Source organism: Dromaius novaehollandiae, chromosome 4, assembly GCF_036370855.1.
Source record: "Dromaius novaehollandiae isolate bDroNov1 chromosome 4, bDroNov1.hap1, whole genome shotgun sequence".
Lineage (NCBI taxonomy): Eukaryota > Metazoa > Chordata > Aves > Casuariiformes > Dromaiidae > Dromaius > Dromaius novaehollandiae.
The window spans coordinates 55,244,960-55,268,313 of NC_088101.1; the positions used below are offsets into that span (position 1 = coordinate 55,244,960).

Sequence of the window (23,354 nt, forward strand, 5' to 3'; positions counted from 1 at the left end):
TGGAACTATCTTTCAGTTGCTAGATATTTTAGATTAATTTTCCAATTAAAGACTCAAAAACACTTTGAAATTTAAGAAGTTGGCAAAGCTCCTACACTTCAAAGGGAAAACGACTATGCTGATAAATGAAAATGCTAAAAAGTAATAAACGCATGGTACAGCCTCATCCAGAAGCCCAGGGATTGTAAGAGTTACTTCTGTCAGATTAAAGTCTTGCCCAGAGAAAAATGGTAGGAAGTCCTTAGTAGCTGTTGTATGAAATTGTTTCACCTGTTCAGTCATTTGGATAACAATGCAGCATGCTTGTTAACCTTCTCTTTTATTACTATTAAAGTTTATCAAGGGATTCAAGGGCCTGCCTCTTTTCTTCTTTTGTGTTCTAAGTTGGTCCTATTGCTATACATAAGTACTTTTTTTTTTTTTTTTTTTTTTAAAGATACCTTATTTCTAGAAACCAAAAATATTTCTGGCATCTGGGGTGTTTTCTCTGTGGAGCCTACTTAATGAGATATGCATAGCCATTTCAGTCTTTATTACTGACACTGATCATATCCATTACATTACTTTAGAGTGCAGGAACCTAAACCAATAACTTTCAGCAAGCTTGTTTAATCCTATCATTGGCTACACTGATAATTAGGTTAATGATATTATGATGAGCTGCCACATTTTATATTAGCAATGGTTTACTAGCTGTCACCCCACAAATCAGTCCTGTATGCATCTGCTCAAAAGTTTGATTTATCTTGAGCGAAGGGATTGTTCCAACCAGCTCTGAAAGAGAGCTTTTGAAGTTCCAGTCAAAGATGGGCTGAGACAAGGGTGTAAGCAAGGGACTGGTCTCTGGTTTGGTTCTTCATGTACTCAGAATAAGCTGGAGTTTATATCCCTTTGTAATGCAACCCACTTTATTTACATTTTTGTCAGTTAGACTTGCATTACTGAGCAGTTTTATATTAGAATGGTGGATCCTGTGCTTGAGGCGTAGGAAAGAAAACCGTTGCTGAAATATCAGACAGTGCTGGGATCACCAAGTTCTTACCTGTTCTCTAGGAGGTCTTTTTCCTTGTACTGGTAACTAAATCCATGGTGAGGGAAGCAGCTGTATTTTTTTTTAATCCAGATCTACTTTTGTGAAAATGAAAATGTTTCCTTTTCTCCTAAGTAAATTAATACAATCAAACTGAACTTGTTACTAACCCAAGGAAACTTCTGTTCTATAAGCATTCAGTATTCCAGTCATGTTATTTTTTTTCTGTAAATGGTACCATGTAAATAAATACAAATTTTTATCTTTAGCAAACAGGAATTATGATATATGTGCTATTGAGGAGTAAACTATGTGTTAGAAAAGTGTAAGAATGCACTGTTGGTGCATAAGGAAAATCCAACATACCCTACCCTTACAAGTCCCTGGACATACACCTTCTAGCACCTTAATGTATACTTATTACTGATCTCTGAGACTGAGAATTTTCTTTGTGTATATGTCTTTTATATATATAAAAGTATATATATACACATGCACACACACATTTTTAGAATGTTCAAAAATTTAATTATTCTTGCAAAATAAACATTGCTATTGGCTAATAAGGTAACTTTTAACACATACAGTACTTTAAAGTTTAAAATTGCACAGCACCAAAAGAGAGAGACCTGCACTGCTGGATTTTTGAAGATATTAAATATCTTATCAGTTTTCACACGCACACACAAAGGCACAAATCCCCCAGCAGGTTAACTTAGTCGTCTTCCTCAGTCTTTCACAATGTGCAAAGGAAAGCCCAAGAGCACCTATTCCTAAATATAATAAGCCATTAAACTTTAAGCCTGAATGTGCATATACTTACAGGAGTTGTATCTCACAGTTGACTACTGCCAATTATAAGGAACTCTACTTTGGCGTGTCCAGCTAGTAAAAAGGTAAGATGTATGAAAAGGAACAGTGGGAGAAAACTTCATTTAAACATTACCAAAGAACTAAATGGTTAAAGTGTCAAATAACATACTAACAGTTCATTCTATGTGCAGAAGTCTTTCCTATCAGTTTAGTTCAACCTTAGTAGCTACTGTTGTTTCTCCTTGTAGGTTCTGAGCTATACAAATGTAGTTCCCAGCATCTCTTGCTTCAAAATCTTCAATAACAATAACACTTTTTGAGATTCTCGTGGTATGGCCGGTTCCTCTGTTGATCAGTCTCCAGAAGTTTTGGATAATCACAGGCCTCTCAGACTGTTTAAAAAAGACACCCACATAAGGAAATACGTGATTCTGCAAACAGTATTTAGCAACACTATCATATCAAACCCTGAAGTGAGAGCTCAGAGAGTAGGAGTCTACATCTGAAAGGCTTAAGTAAGTGAGGAAGCTGAAGGTGTCTGGCAGTTACAGCAATATTTCTGCATTGTGTGTTGACATACCTATAACTTATGCCAAATAAGGATAACATAATGGCTCTTCCACTCTAAATGCAGGTACTATGAATCTCTAGACTAATGTGGTGACTCAGTAGGTTAAGGACTGCCCAAACTCTGCCTGAGTATGCGAATGATCTCAGTGTAGTCCAGCTGTTATTTTGCTTTTGTGTTTTTGATCAAACAGGAAAGGTATTTTGGGGAGGTGTATCAGGAGAGGTGTGTGAGCTGGTTTTCAGACACTAAACATGTCTGGAAAAGGAAGGTTGCAGTGAGGTAAGTTAGCTGAGCAGTCTTTACCTTGTTCTCTTTTAGCATGGACAGTAGCTTTAAATCATATTTCTTAAACTAATTCCTCCTTCTCTCATTTCAGAAATACTGTATTAGATTACTTACAAACAAATAGTAACAATTCATATGTGCTTCTAAATTAGTCCTTACTATTAAATTACTACTCCTACTGTGCTTTCCAAAATGTATGTAAACTATCAAAGCCAAAAATACAAACAAAAATGCTAAGAGAGCTACTTTGAGGGGTTGGGTTTTTTTTTTTTCCCCCTTCCCCCTTTTCTTTCCTTTCTAATGTTAATGATAACAGGATTTTTTTCTTGTAATACTCCCTGGCTTGCAAAGAACCAGATGAAACGGGTCCTAAGGTAGACTAAAGCAGGCTTTCCTTCCAAAATCCATCTTGCCATTCAGTACCTTTAATCATGCTGGCTTTTGGTACACTAACGACCTGGATAAAACTGGTAAGATAGAGAGGCTTCTGCTTGGAAACCACCTCATCTTGCTTCATAAATACATGTATTAGCTATTTATCAATATGAATGCTGCAAGGCGTAAGGTACTAGTTGCAAAAGGATAAGTTAAACAAACATTTATCTAGAGCCAAGGCTACAATCTTGCACTTGCAAAAGGGACCAGTACAGGAAAAGCTGCTAGTCCTGTTCATGCTTCCAGATGAGTCACAGTGCAGTCAGGCTACATCTAGTAGGTGGCAGATGCTTACTGAGCAAAACTTTTTTTTCTAAGCAGTAATTCCTTCTAAAAATTTTCATCCATTTAGAAGGAATCAGATCACTAAGAGCACTACCTCCTGTTCCCAGCTGATAATCAACTGCAATAAAGTACCACCCCATGCTTAAATTCAAGCCTAAGTCAGTCGGTTTTTTAAATGTATCAAGTGGAACTGCCCTGAAACTAATAAAAGGAAAGGTAAATACCATGTAAGGCAGATATCATTTGCCTAGTTGTGTTTCTAGTAGTACAGTTTTTCTTCAAACTAATTGCCTTCTATTTTGAAGATAGTTTCAGGGAAGCATATTAATGAGTAGTGTTCTCAGCAGGTGAATGAGCAAATGCAATTATCAGGGCATTGGGGCAGGGGAATCTAAGTTAAAAAACAAGGGGAGAGGAAGATGAGATGAAATGGAGGCTTTTCCAATACAGTGTATCTAGGAGCAAGCAGAGATAAAATGCTGCTTCTGCTCAGTTGTTAAGTGGTAGGTATCAGTCCAGGTCCTGGGTGGAGGGAAGAAAAAAACCCTAGCCTTGCTCTCCCTGCCCTGAAAGCAGTACGATAGAAGAGAAGTATCCCACAACTATGAAAAGTTTAGGGTGGTTTTTTTTTTTCCCCTTGCACAGAAGGAGGTAAGTGTGATTGACATCACTGATTCACCTCTCTCTCCTCCCTCCACCCCTCCTGACCAGTTATGGTAGGGACTTGTTTCTCAACAGAGGCTCTACAGGGGGAAAAAAACTGAGGAATTCTCTCAAAGTATTTTGTTTTGCAATAAGTGAATACTGTTATACAAAATGTTAACTGCAACAAGCAGGCACTGCTACTCTGGCATTTAGTTGGTGCAGAAACCCAAACAAGCCTCTTCCCCCACCCCTATTCCCAGGCACAGCTGGAGCTGTGAGATTGTTCCCTCTGGTGAAGGAGTACATCAGCTCTTCGTAGGCTGAAAGGCAGATGCAGGCCAGAGTCTGCCTCAACGCCCATAGCTGCGTTTGCTGCAAGGGTGTAGTCCTCTGCTGATAGCGCATGTGCCCTGCCCTGCAGTAGACATGGTATCCATAGCAAACAAGGGAGATAATGTGCATGCATTTAGCAGCTTATATTCAGTCAGCGCTGGAGAGGCATAAGTGTAGTTAGTGTACCAGACCACTGGAAGCAACTGGGCCAAGAACAGCCAGCAACCACACTTGGGGAAGCTACTCAAGAGTGAAACATGCAAAAGTGGTGAGGTGTGGACACTAACAAAATAAACAACTGTTACAGAAGGACAGGGTGAGTCTAGAAATCAATTCCCTCAGTTGTTTGTACTCAGCAGTTACTGTGAGTTACAGAAAACTTTAAACTGGGGTTTGTATAGCCAGCTACTACACTGCAAGGTATCAAGGGGAATGTTTTTTTAAAAATAAAAAAAAACCAACAACAAAACTAATGTGATGGGGGGGGGGAGGGTGTCTGTCTTCTTAGAGCCCAGCTCCTCACCCAACAGCGTGGCTCATTATGAAGACTGTCAGAGTTTAAGCCCTTCCTTGAAGGGTAAAGAATTTGGCATTTGTTTATGCACCACACAAACTAATGCTATGGGCTAAAGCCAGAGGAAGACATTGGGCATTTAAGTCAAAGAAACTACTCTTTAGCAGCTCCTCAAACCTAAAGGCATTTTTGACTTCCCTTACCATTTTATTTTTTTACTACAGAGACAGCTGCAAGTTTCTCATGTTATTTAGACTTCTGCCTCTCTTCTTCCTATCTTCAAATGGACTCCAAAAACAGGAAGCCTTCTTCTGCCAGACCCTTTCTGAGCTCTATCTCATGGTTACTCTCCAGATCATCTAACGCTGTTGGTACCAGGCCCATCACCAAATGCAGTTGGGGCTGCCCTCATTTAAACCGCAAGACCAGGCAGGGAGGGGAAGTTGGTAATAATTGCTCACTAACCCTCAAACTTCAGTAGTCTCACCATGAAAGCCTTTGACACTAAGCAGCAAAAAAAGTGGAGGTGGGTGTTCGGGGGGATCTATATAAAGGAATAAACTAACATCTCAGCAAGAACTAGAAAGCTGGTTCCACATGCCTAGTGCCCTACAGTTCAAATCCCATTTGTGCTCACTTGTTCTCACCCTTTTCTTTCCTCAAAGGTCACATGCCTTCCCATGAGAGAGAGAGTGCTACAGTCGCTACCTTACTGGCCACAGCAAACTTGCAGGGCTTTAGATTTCAATTTTGTCAAGAGGGGTAGGCACTGAACTCTGCTCATTCACTCTCAACAATTACCTCCGCTGTTAAACTGCTTAATTCTGCACTGGCTCAGGGACACCTGTGCATATCTTACCACCTTATTCCTGAGTTCTGCATCATTCTTTGACAACAAACCCTCAGAAGGACCAACAAGAGGAACACAATGAAATCCCTCAGGTCCTGTCTGAGACTTTCCTTTTGGAACTGCTGCCAGAGGCCAAGCATCTCTGCAATGGAAACCTGAGGGAAGGGTGAGCTCTGCAGAGCTTGGTTTTTGCTAAGATGGGTAGAGGTCTCCAGTTGTAAGTTTCATTTCTGTGATACCTGTCTGCCCTCAGCGATAGATAGGTTGAAGTTCAAAAGAGATGTGTTGCCTCTTCCTGCCAAGCATGCCTGAGCTAGCAGGAGGCAGACATAGCAATTTGAAAGGATCTATGTTCCAAATCTAGACATTAAATGGTGGCATTCAAAGTATTGCATTTATGAAGAGCAAAGCACTTCAGTCAGGGCAGACATCTCTTACCTCTTGCCCTGGGTACTGCCAACTGAAGTTCACATCTACATCTGGCTCCCCAAGAACTGTGCAGATTACATTAATGCTGTCACTGACTTCTGCTCTATTGGATGATGCCGTAATTGTAGTTGAGGGTGGGCCCTTGGGAACTGATTGAAAGACAGTGGTGGGAAGCAGGAAATTAGTTTCCAAAATTAAATATACTGATACAACGTAATCAAAAGGCAATTTTTGCCTCAATGTGTTTAATGCAACAGGTAAATGACATATGCCTGGAACTCCTCCCCCCACCCCAAACTAGGAACTTGCTGAAATTTATACCTTAAAATTTTTATCACATGTAATTTTGATCAAGATTTTTAAACTCTGATTACATTATTTCAAAAATTTTCTTTTCAGAATTTGTTTTTCTAAAATAACCTCAGCAGAAGAAACAGGAACCAGTATAAATGCACGGAAAACTCCATCTTACCTTCCACATACAGTAGATGATACTTGATGGAAATCTGAGGTGCTCCCTGTGACTCTGCTTTGCAGTAGACAATACCTTTATGATCAGAAGTTGGGTGATGGTAGACAAAACCCTTCTTCACATCATAAATAATATTAGTTCCATCTGTTTCAATTTCTTCTGCTGGAAATTCCCTGTGTAGAGTTACTTTTGCTGAAGGAGTAGTAACACGGCACGGGATGACTGCAGGTTTATCTGGGTTCAGGTAAACAATCTCAAAATAACTGGGAGTAGGAACAAAAAGTTCCCCTTTATCTGTGTAAAAGAGTTAATATAGTTAGAATAATATTAATGTCTTGGTTTAACAGAAAGAAGAGAAATTATTTATTATTTATGACAGGGTTTTCTGTAAGCAACATTTAAAATGAGCACATAGCTTTTTTACTTTAAATACAAACAGAACAAAAACAAATGCTTTTCTAACTTGAAAAGTGCATATTTACATAGGTTGTATTAAAAACACTAAATAAAAAAATCAAGGTAGTCTTCATTGTAGTCTAATCTCTTAATACTAAGAAAATCTCAGGCATTCACTTTTATGTATCCAAATACTCATCTGAATCTACTTCTGTTCATTCACCTACTTTTAAACAGTAACATGCAGATGCAGACACACACACATACGTAAAATAAGCACTGCTAGAGAGAAATTCTTTGGAACTACAGCCTTTTTATACATATAATTTTAGGTAAATATGATTGATTTACTGCACTTTATATATAATGCTTTTAGATTGACTGTTAAAGAGTATTTTCATATTTGGCATGTTGCTTATAAATACAATGCTTAAATTCCTCCTTCTAGCATGAACATTTACATAATAACTCAATTGAAATGTTTATTCCAATCTTTCTGAAGGAATGTATCCTTGGCACATTAAGTGCTTCTGATAAATGGCTTCTGTACCATCTCATGGCTCTAATTTAGCTCCAAAACTTACTGCAAACAGTCCTATCTTAGCATTTTGTACTGAAATATTTACTAGCCAAGAATGCTTTAGCTCTAATCAGGCAGCAAAGGTGGTTTTGCCATTTTTAATGTTTTCCATTAGAAGAAAAAATTAACTGTTTGAATTCAGCTCTGTTTTACCAAGTAGCAGTAACCTGTGCGTAGTTATATACTCTAACCTATCCAGGTAGCGTTAGGACTACAGTTAACCTCAACTCTGTAGGACTATACAAGTACTTAGTGAGTTTTGCCTCTCAACATGATACTTAGACTCTTAGGAGAAATTTTGTCCTGCGGAGATCAATGTATGAGGTCAAGATTTTGACTTTAGTGCAGGTAACTGGGGAGAGGAGGAAGATACAAAAACATGGAAGCCCATGTGGGCACTGGAATACCATGGCAGAATGAATCTTCTACACAGATTTATTTTATCAAGACACATTTTCAAAAATTAAACATTCTGTGGATTCATTTTGTAGATGATTCTCAGAACATGTGTCACTACTTTCAAAGGCATTTGCTTTCCATTGCATTATGCATTATTTTGGGTAAGCATTTAGCATAATCCACAGGGAAAAAAGACTCATAAATCACACTGAGCAAGTAATTATCTGCTCATTTCGCCAGCATTATCCCCCTTACCATCTACTAAAAAAAGATGAAAACTGTGAAAAAAACATATTGACAGTGAAAGATCTGATGTAGATTTATTCCTGTTTTACTAGCAAATATATTTCCAGTAATAATCCCCAAATGAGTTAATTACCTGTGAAAAAGATGTATGTTGAACCCATTTTAGTCTCATCCTTCCTGCATTTGTTACCATTGCACAGCTGAAGCCAGCAGCTATATTCACCTGTGTCTGCTGCAGTGGAGTTTGCAAGGATCAGCTGCCCATACCTGTCAAGCTGCTTTATACTGGGGAGAGAAAGAAAACAAAACAAAAGGCATAGACAAGCATAGGTGTGTTTCCTTATACATTTTTCTCAGATCACTTCTACATAACTCAAGATATTTTTTTTTAACTCCTATTTTGCAATTAACACATCCTTCTCCTTCACAGGTATGTTTTAACTTCTCCTTTTGATCCAAGCAAAGCCTTGCAAACATGAGTAGTTTTATTGACTTCAGTGACCTGCACAAGCGCTTATATGCCTTTGTTTGGTACCCTTCGTTCTTGGGTTCCTTCCAGCCCCTGCTTTGAGACTAGGCTGCGACTGCCACGGACAATATATTTGTCTACATTTTGTCCTTATACAACCTGTATTTTCACGCTCCAAGTCAACCTGTATGCATCTCAATCTCCTTTTGATTCTGTTTATTTCAACTGTAGCACTGTTTCAATAGTATAACAGTGTGTAGCAAAGATACTTTAGGACAATTAGCAGCACTTTAAAAAGTGCTTATTTAATGATTTATGGCCTGTTTTCAGCATGACAGCTTTCCTGCCTTTAACACACTGGCCCAACTTTTCACTTGCAAACACCATCATTCAGAGCCTCTATTTCAGCTTAGGCCAGGCTTTGTTCTGCAAGTAAGCAATTCTGGCACGGGCTCCTCTCTTGCCCTAAGCTATCTCACTGGAAACCAGTAACAGTAGTTTTCCTTTCATTCCAAGGGTATTTTGGAACATGATATTGAGAACTGTTTCAGGTGTAATGGCTGTGTCACGGTGAGGTAACTCTGTAAAACTCAGTGTGTGTGGTTATTTCAGGGACTTCTGATTTATTTTCTCTTACCCCAAATTTCCTATGTATGTCTCAGTGGATTTAAACTTGTAAACCAACTTTTACGTTTATGCTGACAATGCTTCTAAGGGTCAAAGGTCCGATCCATAAAATCCAACAGCCACAATCTCATCTCGTTCTTATTTTTGGATTTGCTTTTCCTGGCTCTATTGTACACAGATGGTGTTACGGTTAGCAGTGTCTCCTATGTTGCCTTCTGATGGACTGCAAAAGCGTCAGTGCAACAGTACCAGTTCTCAGCAAATCCTGTCAGGATAGCAGGGTGGCAGTATTGATATATTCCACTGCTGCTCTGACCCTTAAAAATGTTACTTTCAATCATCTGCCTTTACGTAGTAGCACATCCAGAACATGAAGCTTTCCTGCTTTCCTTTGCAAGAGCATCTGCCAGCATCCCTGCAATCAAGTTTTAAGGCCATTTCCATTGTAGCCAAGTCAGAAAAGATTCTTCCAGTGTGAAGCACTTGATAGCAAATTCTTCTTCAGTGTTTGAAACTGGGTCTTGACAAATATGCGGCTTGCATGAATTCTAAACAGCTACCATGCTGCTTATTCTATTTATTATACGCTCCTGTTTATTAATGCAGCAGTTACTCTGTAACCTGCTGATGCAAGGGGGACTGCATCATTTATTTCTAGGATTAAAACACTTTGAAGAAATTCTGATCCTCTAAAACACCTTGTTACTCTTTAGCAGCATTACTTTAGGCATGCCCGGCTGTACTGTATGCTCTGAATAGTCTTCTGTTTTGCTTATGTCTCCATTGCAGGCAGTCTCCCCCTAACTGCTCACATGCATTTTTTTTTAAAACAGAGAGGCCACTGCTTTCAGTTATATGCATATCCTGAAATTTCTGGCTTTTCCAGAGTGTTCTGCTAGTAATTTGCACTACCACCTGCAAGCACAAGCAAAGGCTCATGTAACCCAATGATCAGCCTTCAGCCAAGGCCAGTAGCTTAGGAATTACAAACACGCCAAGCGCACAGCCCAGACAGGGCTAACTGAGAATGGTCTCTGCCATTAAAGCCTTCAGGCACTGTAAATACACTCTTCCACCACTGAGCAGTTAATAGACCTGCCTAAGGAAATAAGCAAATCATGTTTCCTGTCTGCTAATCAGCTTGTCCTATATGACCTTGTCTGATTCCAGCTCTTGTAATCATGTAATTATGGAATAATAACGTTTTCAATTTTTAATATATGCACTAGCTTACATAATAAATTTGTTTCAATTTTTGAATACACTTCAGCAAATTCCTAATCACACAAGAGAGAGCCTGTTGTGCATCACACCAAACAGGGAGAGGAAAGAAATCCAAAATGTGTCCTCAGCTGTCTTATCACTATTATTTAGCTTCAGAGTTCACATTTCATGGGCTACATGACTACATTGGCATATGATGCACTGCAAATATCCAGTACTAAATGTCAAAACTACAGAGAAATCATTATGCTAAAACATTGTCTGCCTCCAACAGTTAATGCAGACACTGAAGTATAGCTTCAAATCTCAACAGACAAAAATAAGGTCAAAGTTAGTTAATTATGGTATAGTGTGTTCTACTTAACTGAGAGCAATCTATCTAGTAATCAATGGAAACTGCCCAGTGAGGTAGTCATCCACAAACATGCACTAACAAAACCTGGCAACTGAAAGACTGGAAATGTTGAGACTTGCGACATGACCATGTTAAGCAGTCAAAATAGACTACATAAAGTAAATCATAAATGGTACAACTTCTATTTCATTAGTTTTTTAGATGCTGAGAAATGCGACTCTAAAGCTAAAACTTTGCTATGTTCTACATATCACTAAGCAAATATTTTGTATACAAAAACATTTCAAGATTGTTTAAAGAAACTAATAAGCTACTTAAAAATCATACCCAATACATTCCTCTTATTAAGATTTAGTTAATAAGAACCCTGTATTTTTTAAGTTCAAAAGATCTTTGCCAGAAAAACTATGCCAAGTTTAGAAGGTAGAAAAAGATGCAACAAGACAAAAAGACAGTATGCATAATGTCACTTAAAAGTATCTAGCAAAGCCCTCAATCACCTGTACTCATACTGACGCAAGAGAGCTTAGCTTAAATTGAAAGCTCGCTGGAAGAGGAATGTAACATTTTACTGTTTAACACAAAAAAGCCCCTCCTAGTGTTCAAACTTCAGAACATATGGGAACAAAACAAAGTTCAGGTATAAATGTGAGCACAAACATCCCACTAAGCCAACAGGAGCCTGTGGCCATTCAAAGCAATCTAATTTTGCCCTGTACAACACCCACAGTATACTCAGTTCTGTGGGGATCTGAACTTGCTTTTGTCCACACACCAATCACATGCACACACTGTGCGTGTGATATATGTCCACCTCTTTCCCTCAGCCTTTTCCACTGGAGCAGGTCCAGCTGACAAATCAACTTACATGCAGCAAAGTTCTGTGACAAATACAGACTTTTCTGGGACATAAGAGACCCATGTTCCAAGTCAGGCAGAGCAGAGACTTTGTGAAGTTAGACTGTCTTTATCTAGAACATGTACTGCTATAAAGCATAGAAAGGAAAAAAGTACCTGCCCTTATTTTTCTTTCACCGCTCTCAGCTTTTGATCCTTCTACACTGTAGATCCAGTTTCTGGGTGAGCCTACAGTCATTAATTTGTTGATGTACAGAGTTGGGAAACAGCATTTCTGCCCTTCCACTCTGGAAGTGCACTCGCTACCCATGACAGTTAAGAACACCAAGATATCGGGCTATTCTGTTCAACCAGCGCAAAAAATTTAGAAACAAAAAGGTATCTTGAGGGCATACTTCTGCTGCACAATGCAAGACAGCATCAGAGATAGTGAGTTAGTCCTGAAGCAAGCTAGTGCGTGCCCTTAACTTGCTATAGCCAAGTTTGCATGATTCCAGCTTTCTGCCCAGAGTTGCATTGCATGCTACAGTCTCCAAAGCTATGTGTATCATTTTAGTGCACACTGGTATTTCCTCCAGTTTGGACACTGGAAAGAGAGGAGTCCTCCTCTGGCTAAACAGAAGAGACAGAAAAAATTCCTCCTTTCACCCAGCACCTCCACCCATAAGGTTTCCTCTCCCTCCCATAACTGCAATTTGAGTAGATGTTGGTGGCCTTAAAGCCTCCTCCTGCAGTAGCTAGTTCTCAGGAGGCGTAAAAACAAAACAAGAAGCAAAGTGTTTTATGATGATTTTCCTAAAAATCTGTTACTATCCACAGCAGACCAGCTGAAATGGTACATCCTTCCTATTATTTAAGGAAGAGCAACAATTAAATGCCCCTGCATCGACTACTGTAGGAACACACAAATTAATAAAAGAAAGAATGTCAGTCATCAGTCCCCAGCACAAGTGTACGAGCCTTGGTGCACTGCCTCTCCTCCTCGCCTATCCTGTGCCCTGGAAATCTGCTTCCTCCCCCTCCCCTGCTGCCTCTTCACTTTTGAGTACCTCCTCAGATCACAACCACTTCCCCCTGCTGCTGCCACTTCTAGTTTGCCCCAATGCCCCAACTCCAGCAAGCCTGGCTTGGAAATCCAAGGCAACAGATAAGGCAGCAGAACCCCAAGCTACAAAATGCCATAAAAATTAGGAAATGCACATCTTTTACCCCAAATTATCTTAAGTGCTTATATTTTATCCCGTTTGCATCACTAGAATAGAAAAGTACTTAATTTTGCAAGACAGGAATAGACAGTCAAACAAATAATGAGCAAACATTCAGACTCTTCTCTAAAAATTGAGGATACGTGCCTTGCCTTCCTTAGTGTGAGTTGCTAATATTCAGATAACATTACGTGGAGGTCTACAGAACCATATATATAATCAAATCATGCCAGCAACATATTTGCAAATGCAGAAAGTGTAAGATCTACTTTAAAAAACCCTCAAAAACAAAAAAACCCACACTACACATACTTCCTTTTGATAAAATTTGCAGTCAACTTTGGTGTGCTGGGAAGGCGAGGTCCCAATGCAGCTGATATACGCCACCTCCTGGACGAAATACAGGTAACATTTTATTTATTGCAAAAGAAACGAGAGTAATTGTTTAAACCAGCCACAGGATCTTCTGAGAGAGATTGCTGCTATAAGCCCTCAATAGAAGTAGACTTGTTGCTCTAACATACTATGACAGAAGTCCTGCATTAGCTATAAAGAGATTTATTCAGCCAGTGTAGTTCTGGAACTTTTTAGCTGTCAGGGAATAAGCAAACGTACACTTAGAGAAGACTCAGCTCATGCATTTCCAAAGGATAATTCACTCACAAAGGAGATCACAGCACACATAACTATTAATCTTCAACCCTATTCTTCAAAAATACAAGTAGGAAGGAGAATAATATACTTGAAAAATTAACTAACTGGCAGAGATTTTAATGTAGCATGATGCCTGTAAGGAAGTGAAATGAATCACAGAGATGCAGATAATCTTGGTTACATTTAAAAACAGTATACAAACTTTTGCTTAATTTAGGAACAAAAGGACAACACCTTTGCTCAAACTCTATGCCTCTCTCACCTAATAATCCAAGAAAAGCTCCCTATGGCTCTTTCGTAGGATATTGCTTGCAGTGCTCGGTACTTCCTCACTCTCCTGAATATGTCTCTTTCATAGACGCATAAATCTCCATAAAACAGCCAGTGAAATCAAGCTCTAAAGGCAAAAATGTGCCTGTGGAAAACACCTTAAATCTCTTTCCTCTTTCATATAGAAACCAAAAACAGTATACTCAATCTACATTTAGCTATGCATACTGTGTTCAAGAACTGGGAAGGCCAACAAATTTATGGTTTGTGGAAAAGATAGTTAGAGCAACTCACCTGCTGGGACAGAGAAGGAGAGAGTCCTCAGTGCCTCTTCCTGCTCTAACAACTATTTATGCAGTTTCCATTAAGATGTCACTAGATGAAAGAAAAAGCCTTCCTAAACCACAGGTGACTGTCCTCAGCATTAAATTCTGTCACACTCCTCTCATAGTCCTTCCTTCTGCACCATGAACTTTGCAATCCCTTTGCAGATAAAGGTAATTGTGATAGGAAAGGTGAAGAATACCCTCACCTGCCCCTTTGCATGAGGGCTGATGTATTCTCTTGCTAGTTGAGAGACATGGGTTTGGACCTCTGCAGGAAATTAACCTGGGTGTCTCAGGTGATGTCTACTAGCACAGCCTACTGATGTCCAACTAGCACAGCCCCAAAAGAGTAGGTCTCTGTAGAGCAATACAGTTGGTAGTGAATACGTGGCATTCACACTACACACATTTTGAGAGTTTTGCTTCAGACTAGCTGTTGGTGGCTGGAGCACACTACTGACCCCAGACCACTTCTTCTATTTTAGAGTCATTTGCAGGGAGTTCAGTCCATACACTAAATGACTGTTCCAAAGTGCAAATCAAAAGGCAGTAATTGCAGACGTCTGGAAGATTTGCTTCAAAAGCACAGGCCTGTCTTTAAAATCAAAAGTTGTGTCTGCACAAGCGTTTTAGCAAGATGCCCTAAACATCAGGCTGCCAGAGGGGCAAACATTACTTCTCCCAAAAGAAGAGAGTGGATCCTATGCAGTTTTTTTGAAAGAAAGAGATTTAAGGCCATTGGACCCAAAGCAGATTGAAGATCACACCCCCACACAACTCAGAGTAAAATGCTTAAGCCTCAAAGAAGAGCTGAGTTTCTCACAAATTCTTGTACTGAGCATTTCTATTGATTAATATGGGGCAACTGTCCTCTCAGTTATGAGATTTCCAGATCACCTTTTAAGCATCTTTCTGAAGTTCACATTGGAAAGTTCCACAGGAACTTAAGTTAGTTCCTCAGCAGGGTTGAAATACCACCAAGAACTGGACTTCTACCTTGCCACTTTTTTTTTTTTTTGTCCTGAAGCAGAAATACAATTTCACAGTGTGCACTCTGTGGGAAGAAAGTTGTGGGGAGAGAATGCATTAGAAGGGAGCTTCATGAAGAAGCTATGTTTTTTTATTGCAGGAAAGCAAAATTAGGCAACTTTTAAATATTTATTATTTTAAAATTATTACTTAAAAAATGATACATTTACCATACTCAGAAAGTAGCATTTAATATGCATAGAGTCAAACACTCAGCTTAAAATGCATGTGTTAAAGTTTTTAATTCATATCAGAGACATTATGACATTACCTAAAGGTGTAAAATACTTCCTGTTTCCATCTCCTGCAGCAATGAAAAGCAACAGAACTCAGGCTCTGCTCTACAAAGAAAGATGTCATGCTGTGGAATAACCTACAGACTGCAGCGAGTAACAAACTGATTTTAATCTTACTTACAATTTACTCTTCTTGTAAGCAAGACACCAAGTATTTCTTTCCCAGCTCACACATAACTTCTTTTACACTATATATAGTTACATTACAGAGTGATTACAACCTGAATCACTTTGTTCATGAAAGATAAGCATCCTTCATCATTGACATTAGTTACTACTAGGTGGAACATCTTGATCATTAAAAAAAAAGTAAAACACAGTGGTATTGAAATTTGTAGGTAAAAAAAAATTCTGGATTTTTTTCCACTTCAAAAAAATGAAAAATAGCTTACCTGAGTCTGGAGTCTTTAAAGGTGTCTAAGTATGAAGGATAGCTCCAACTAACATTACTGCCCTTACATCGCAGTTCTATGCTTTGTCCTGCAGACAGACTTAAAGTGGCAGCTAGTTTCTGGAAACGACCTTTATCCATCACCTGTGTCATTATGGACTGGGATTTTGAAGAGGGGTCAGCAGGTTCTCTCTCCTTCATTTTGGGGCTTTGGGGTTTTATTTTTTTGCTGACAGGCTTAATTCTGTTTTCCCCTGGTTCTTTAGGACGCTTACTCTTTGGAGACTGTCCAATAACTAGTAAAATAAGGAATAGAAGGCAATGTTACTGATCAGAAAAAGTTCATATATCGTTTCCTTACATACAAGTTTTTCCTTATTATCACACAGAACAATCAAAGTTTTGCTATTAAAAAAAATTATGTTCCCTTCTAGAATTTCATCTTGATCTGTTCTTCCTATAAATATTCACAAAAATTAGTAAGAGTTTCAGTTTCCATGAGTTTGTGACGTCTCTGGCACAACCTATTTTCCTGGCAGAGTGCAGGAGTGGGGGGAGCTTTCAATAACATGTGGAAAATCTATATTCATACATGGCACAGTTTATATAAATAGACAAATATGTAAGACATAAGAACTTCACAAATGGGAAGGGGAAAGAAAGGCAGCATTTCTATCTCCAGTTACTTCTGTGATTCCAACTCATGTCTTTTCTGTTCCCTACGCATCACTACTTAAGAAGATGGAGAATTTGTGTACGTCATGCCCATCAATTCTGCATAACCTTTTATCATGCCACGTTACCACAAGAGAGACATGAAGAAAATCAGGAAGCACAGAACTTTTTGGTGCAAATCTAATTAGTACTTAAGTCACTTCAAGCTGGCATTTAATTCATCCCTCTTCAGTAACAGCCATTTACCTTGAAAGTCCAGATGAAAACAGGATGTTATCTAGAGGCAAATGGCAAGAGACTTCATTACCTGCTAGTGGCCACAGGGCTGTCCAGCAGCCTTTAAAAGCAGCACGAAGGAAATGGGCAGGAAGAGTGAGGTGTTCCAAACTGGCTCACACAAATTATCGCTTATTTTTAAAAGTATCATTCTAATGGCAGTTACAGCCATCTCTGGCTGAAGATTCATGGTCAGTGAATATAATCTTTTCAAACTGATGAAACCTTGAACCCTTGAAATCAGCACCGTGCTGCAGTAAGGCTATCAGTGAATAAAGATACATTATTTCTTTTGTCGCATATATAGCCCTTCTAAAAAGTGCTTCTGCAAAATGCTTCTGTGGAGTAAAGCAACAAAAGAGTCAACCAAAGTATGCAGTAAAAGAATCACCTGCCTTGGGCCTCAGTTTTGGGGCAGGGGGAAGAAAGGGGAGAATGGGAAGGATGTGGAGAGTGAGGACTATTTTGAAGAATAAAGTTATTCCTGTACACAAGCATTTGCCTTACTGAACTCTTCCTAAGCAGATGCAACCTCATCTTCCCCTTTATCAGCCTTTGAGCCTCTGTGTTATGGTCATTTCTGATTACAAGCCCATGCACTTTATTAGCTGTTCTGGAAACACATGAGCTCACCAAATGATCCCAGATGTCCCAGTGCAACCCAATTTTAAAATGCATGATACAGTTAAGACGTTTACTTATACTTATTCCACAGCCAGACAGCGGCTTCAGGTCTTTATGCCTAACTTTAAATAAAGGTGCATCTAAGATTGTTATCTGTTCTCACAGCTTGCATGTAAGCCAGGGGCAGGGGAGGGGGAAGGGGGGGCAGGAAGAGAAGGGAGACTAATCTGTATTGTATCCTAAAAATACCTAAATAATTTCATAAATTGAGGCCCACATAGGATGAACCTTGCAATAATGACTTGTCAGGTTGAAGGGGCCAAAGTGCTTCTGAGCTTCAGAATTCTGCTGCAACCTTTCCCAAGAATTTTTTGGTGAGCCTTTCCTTGAGTTTTGCCGCTCTGTGTTTAACCCCTACTAAGCATACCAAAACAATAACCAAAAAACAGAATGCTACTGCTCCTATATATTGCCTACATATGCCAGGCAAACCCTTCTTGTCGTCACATAGCAAAGAGTAAGATAAATCTATCCTATGTGCTGAACTGCGGATGCAAATCCTGTGTGAATACGGTTAATTCATTTCGTTTCATAAAGCATTCCAATTGTTTAACATTCCTGTAAATTGACAGTGGCCTTTAAAAAAAGGGAAAAAAAATCAAGGTATTCACACATCAGGTACCAAGAGGAAGCACAGAACTTTTTTGAGATGACCCTAAAACTGCTGTCCCCAAAGCTCTCTGAACTGTGTCTGACAGCTAATTCCGATTAACGATAGTTTTTTCACATCCACGTTCTCTGGTATTTTATTCTACAAATCAATCAACATGGAAGAAAAATAGCCCTATTCTATACCAAGTTATGAATCAGAAGTTGTTCTGGATTCACTATTAACAGCAGCAATTCTACACTATCTGCCACTGATACACTACCATGCTATTCATACCTAGACCGGTATACAGCACATTCATCAAAGTTTCTGATACGCTTACTACGTCAACGTGTGCCATTGAAACCCCCCAAGCACCTCCACAGTGAACACGGATACATACAAGTAATTAGGTTTTTCAACGTATGTTCTTAAGTTCTGTAGGTGCTCTTTCTTACCCTTTGATCCTACCATCCCTACAAAGTCTATGGCCATCTCTCCCCACCCTGCCTCAGCACATCAGAAGAAAAGGATTTATGGCTGTTTTCATCCCTTTTCCCAGTTGTTTCTCAAACTCTTTGTCTGCCTTATTCTGTTTTCTTATTTAATTCATATGTGGGTTAATGAGCCTCTTCATCTTATGTAATTCCCCCTTATGAAATTAAACACATCAGCGGTTTCCTTGGCTTTCACAATTCCTGCAAGAATACTGAAGCCACAGTCCAGTTCTCTTAAAGTAACATCTGAATCCAGTCCTAAGCACTGCTCAGGATCCAGTCAAGGGGCTGCTGCTTTTCTCGGGGGGTCTCCGAGTAGCTGCTCTACGGAGTAGCCATTTGTGGCACCTAAACGATAGACTCAGCATCCCACCCCGATATACATGATCCAACCTACATGAGGATAAATGAATTCCTCCTTTTGTTGTTCTTTCCTATCTTTGCTGCTTCTATGATTTTCCTTAACATATCAGTCATATTCTCTGTCATGTTGGGTGGTCAGTAATTAGGTTATTTTTTGTCTTTAGCTCAGCTATTTCAGTTCAGGTGGATCACATGACATTTACTGAAGAAGTTCACAACACACCTGACTCGACACTAAAGCTTTCTTTAACATATACTGCCATTTCTCCCTTGGGGTGAACTATTTCATCTTTCCTACACAGTTTGTACCTGGGCATTAGAAGGTCTCACTGACCAGCCTGATAAGCCTCTTGGATCAACATTCTCATTTCAAGCCACCCGTTCCAGTTCACCACTGTACTTTTCAGATTGGTCTGCAGACACACATAATCCTTGATCCATTCACCCACTTTTTTTGCACCCTACTTAAATAGCGCTATTTGCTTAGACCACTCTTTGCCATTTCCACTATATTCTGCCAACCTGACACCATTCTTACAGCTTCACCCCAAGAGAACGCATCATCCCAAACCATGTGCTCTTCCATGCCTGACAGTCTGCCTTTAAGAAATTGTTAAAACTGAAAAGCTTTCATACGGGAGTCTTTATGTGCCAGAAGCCTGGTTTTAATTTTTCTCCAGATGAAGTTTTTTCTTTCTGCACAAGCTCCCTCTGTTTCACAAGTTTTTCCAGTTCCTAACGAGTCTAAACACTTCCCTCCTTTGCCACAGTCCCAGCTACACAGCGAGACTCTGTCTTTCTAACGCCATCTTCCCCTGCAAATGATAGCAGGGGCATTTCAGGAAATCAGGAGTTTTAAATTTCCTGCACAGCAAACCAAGTTTTGCCTCTCTCCAGCAGCTCCCTGAGCTGTCAGCTTCCAAGCAAACCACAACCACGCTCCTCCCCAACACTCCCTAAAGGTCTGCCCAGATACCTACTGATGCCACCACTTTTGCACCCCATAATTCAGTCTGCTCTTATCACAGAAGGAGTTATCTGTATGCCTGATAATTAAATTAACTGGTACGTAAGAACACACCACTATTTGGGTACTCTGCCATCTAACTGGATTTATGTGCACAGCCATCATAATCAAGTAATGGCATTTATTTAAAAATTTTTAAAAGATTTAGTAAAAAATATTGAGAAAGCTCCTCCTTACTACACCTCTGCTCAGCTCCCAGTGTCAGTCCTATGATGCACTGCAGTCACTTCCTTTGCAAAGGTACATTCAGGATCCCTAACTCATTATGTTTAAATAGGAGAAAAAATATATGTATGTCACACAAACACACCACACAGCACTTTCGCTCCTGGTTCATGGCATTAGTCTCATCCTGTTCTTCAATGTTTCTCTCCCCTTTGCTCTTGAAGATGTTACACACACACATATACACACACAGATCCCGCAAGAGTATCAGACATCATGCTAAAAAGCACCCAGTTTTGTCATGTGACACCACCCATATCCAAATGCACGTTCCACTGACTTTACACCTACAGGGTTCATAACTACAGAAGGCCCTTGATTGTCTTCAAATGTCCACTATGAGACCTTCAGAGCAGAGAGTGAACAAGGTCTCCCAGAATCACAAAGTATCATGTTCCCTGTCCTCCAGATGTGCTCATTCCCCAATACAGGCCCCATCTTGTTAGTATCAAAGACCTTCCAACTCACATTAATACTGGCAAGTTCTTCATTGAAAAAAATAATCAGCCAAGTGTTAGGTTATCATACAGAATATGCCATCTCCACCTGGAGAGTAACTTTTGCGACCACAACTAATGTAACAAAACAGGTTGGGTTTGTGATACTTTGAATCAAAAATTAATCATCCAAATCAACCCTCATATAGGCAATCTGGAATGACACATTTTACTGCTTATTAGCTAACATAAAGCAAGTCAGAAATGCTGTTTTGAAAACAGCATGTCTACATTGGGGCTTATACCTATAGCTTTAAATGAATAATTATCATTAAATACACCTGATCACTCTCCCACATAGATAATCCTCTGGATGACACTGTGAGAAGCATCAAGTCAAACCTCAGTACAAAACTAGATAAACTAATAAGTAACTCCTGTATAAAGTAGATGAACTAAGAAGCTGGCCTGGGAAACCTATTGCACTCAGACTACTACAAGTTGCAACTCATTTCTCCTTCTACATTTCTATTGCCTACTTCCTGAGTAAAAAATATTTATTTTGATGTGGCACCACATAGCCACAGAACAGATCTTTACGCAGAAATCCTCTTCTGTACCACACAGTAACTCCTTGTCCAGAATACATTTCCTTTGCACACAGTCGTAAGAAAAAACAGGCTGGAAAGGACTTCTGGAGGTCCCTTCCAGCCCTAGTTCAAGCTCGTGCTTGAAGCTGGGGTAGCTTCACGGCTAGGTGAGGTCGCCGAGGGCCTTGTTCAGGAGAGCTCTGATCATCTCAGAGGACGGAGACCCTACAGCATCCCTGGACAACTGGTTCCAGTGCTTAACAGCTCCGCGGTAAAGACTTAACAGCTCTTCAGGGTGAAGACTTTTTCTTTATGTCCTCACAAGAGTTTTTCTTCCTTATGTCCTGGGCAAGCTGTAATCGCTGCCTCATTTCCTTTCACTGTGCACCTCGCAGTCTGCCTCCAATTTCTCTACAAACCCTCGCTGTCACAAGTTGGGGGTGACTTCTCTTCCCAAGGCTGAATGAACCCCATTCCCCTAGCCTTTCCTTGACAACACATCGGAAATGGTGGCAAAAGGGGACGATGCATCAGTCTTTGCTTCAGCTATCGTCTTCCTCAGCAGCCCATTGATTATACAACGGCTGACAGCTTCAGAATAAGCGTAAGCCACTAACTACCGCTACAGGTGGGAAAAATGATGAGTTTGTTGGCTTTTCCTGAAGGAGTTTTAATAGGTTTGTTTACATTATGCAAGAGGGAAACAGTCCCTCTGTTCTTAGTTAAAGGCTAGGATCAGTTGAGGATTGACTATGAACTTCCAGCCAAAAACCAACTTCCCCCCTCCCTCAAGAATGCATCACAACCTGAAATTCGCTGAGTTCACTCCTTTCTACAAAAAGCACAACTGTGCACAAAAACTGCATCAACGAGACCCCTACCTTCTTTCGTGACCAAGACCAAGGATCCCCCCCTACGGGCAAGCAGGGATCCCCTCACCGCAAGCCGCCGCCGCAGACACCTGCCAGGGCCGCGGCCTGCCGCGCCACGCACCAGCGCAGCGGGGGGACTAACAGCCATCTCACCTCGGAAGCGCTCATCTGCCTCCATGGGGTTTTCTGTTGTTAAACTACGGGGCGAGGGAAGAGGAGCTCCTGCAAACAACTGCCAAAGACAGCTCAAAGTGCCAAGTTTCTTCATTTTTTCACTCCCAAGTGACATCCTGATCCCCCAGCCAAACGCCGTGCTCGGCACTGCTCCTCCTTCGGACACGCAAAAGGGATTTAACTCCCCACTTAGGGCAAGTAGGAAAGGAAAACGGGGGGGGGGGGGGGGGGGGTAGGGAAGGAGGGCAGCGGGTGGTTCTGCAAATGCTTCCCGCCGCCGCATCTCCCCCGCGGCATAAAACCACCTTTCTAGTCAGGCACCGCCAAATCGAGCGGGGCGGCGGCGGCGGCCCCCGCCCCGAAATGGCTCCCGCCGCCGCCACGGACCCGCCGGCTGCGCGGGGGGAGGCGGCGGCGCTGCGCGCCCCGAGCGGGGGCGGGGGGGAGGCGGCCGGCCCCGCGGCCCGGGCCGCTGCGGGCGCGAAGCCGAGGCGGCGGTGGCTCACCGTGCGGCAGCGTCTCGTGCAGCAGCAGCAGGCTGAGGAGCACCCACAGCTGCATGGCGGAGCGGCGGCGGCCGGGCTGCGGCGGGCGGGCGGGCGGGCGGGCGGGAGGGAGCGGCGGGGCGGCGCGGGGAGGAGCCCGGGGAGCGGCCGCGGGCGCGGCGGGGCCGGCGGGAGGGCCGGGCCGTTGGGCCCAGCCGCGGCTCTGCGCTGAGGGGGAGCTGCGAAACGCCGCGGGCGGCGCCTGCCGCGGCGCTTCCCCGGGGACGGCTCGTTTTTTCCGTTATGTCCGGTCGGAGTTTCCCTCGCCGCAGCTCCAGCCTGGGCCCGTCCTCTCCTGCCCCCCAGATCCGGGGGGGCTGTATGGTGCTTTGTGTCATGCCAAAACATTGCATGTCTGACACACCGATGATACTAACTCCCTATATTATCCTAGTATTTACTAATACTGTGGC

General features: G+C 41.1%; 1 protein-coding gene and 1 long non-coding RNA gene across 3 annotated transcripts; one reads left to right on the forward strand and one right to left on the reverse strand.

Annotated features, from left to right (window-relative positions):
• Positions 1-1,535: 1,535 nt before the first annotated feature.
• PDGFRL (platelet derived growth factor receptor like) lies at positions 1,536-23,295 on the reverse strand. 2 transcript variants are annotated; one of them, XM_064511094.1, is made up of 6 exons: positions 22,903-23,004; positions 15,989-16,283; positions 8,417-8,568; positions 6,663-6,956; positions 6,200-6,339; positions 1,536-2,235 (listed from the first exon to the last, which is right to left on the reverse strand). In XM_064511094.1, the coding sequence occupies exons 1-6, from the start codon at positions 22,955-22,957 to the stop codon at positions 2,047-2,049; spliced, it is 1,125 nt and encodes a 374-aa protein (XP_064367164.1). In that variant the 5' UTR covers positions 22,958-23,004; the 3' UTR covers positions 1,536-2,046. The 2 variants fall into 2 exon arrangements, with proteins under 2 accessions (XP_064367164.1, XP_064367163.1); XM_064511093.1 differs by lacking the exon at positions 15,989-16,283 and having other exon boundaries at positions 22,903-23,295.
• On the forward strand, positions 4,428-15,995 carry LOC135328255 (uncharacterized). Its single transcript, XR_010389056.1, has 3 exons — positions 4,428-4,713; positions 13,356-13,426; positions 15,611-15,995. It is a non-coding gene; the product is annotated as an uncharacterized LOC135328255 (long non-coding RNA).
• Positions 23,296-23,354: the final 59 nt, after the last annotated feature.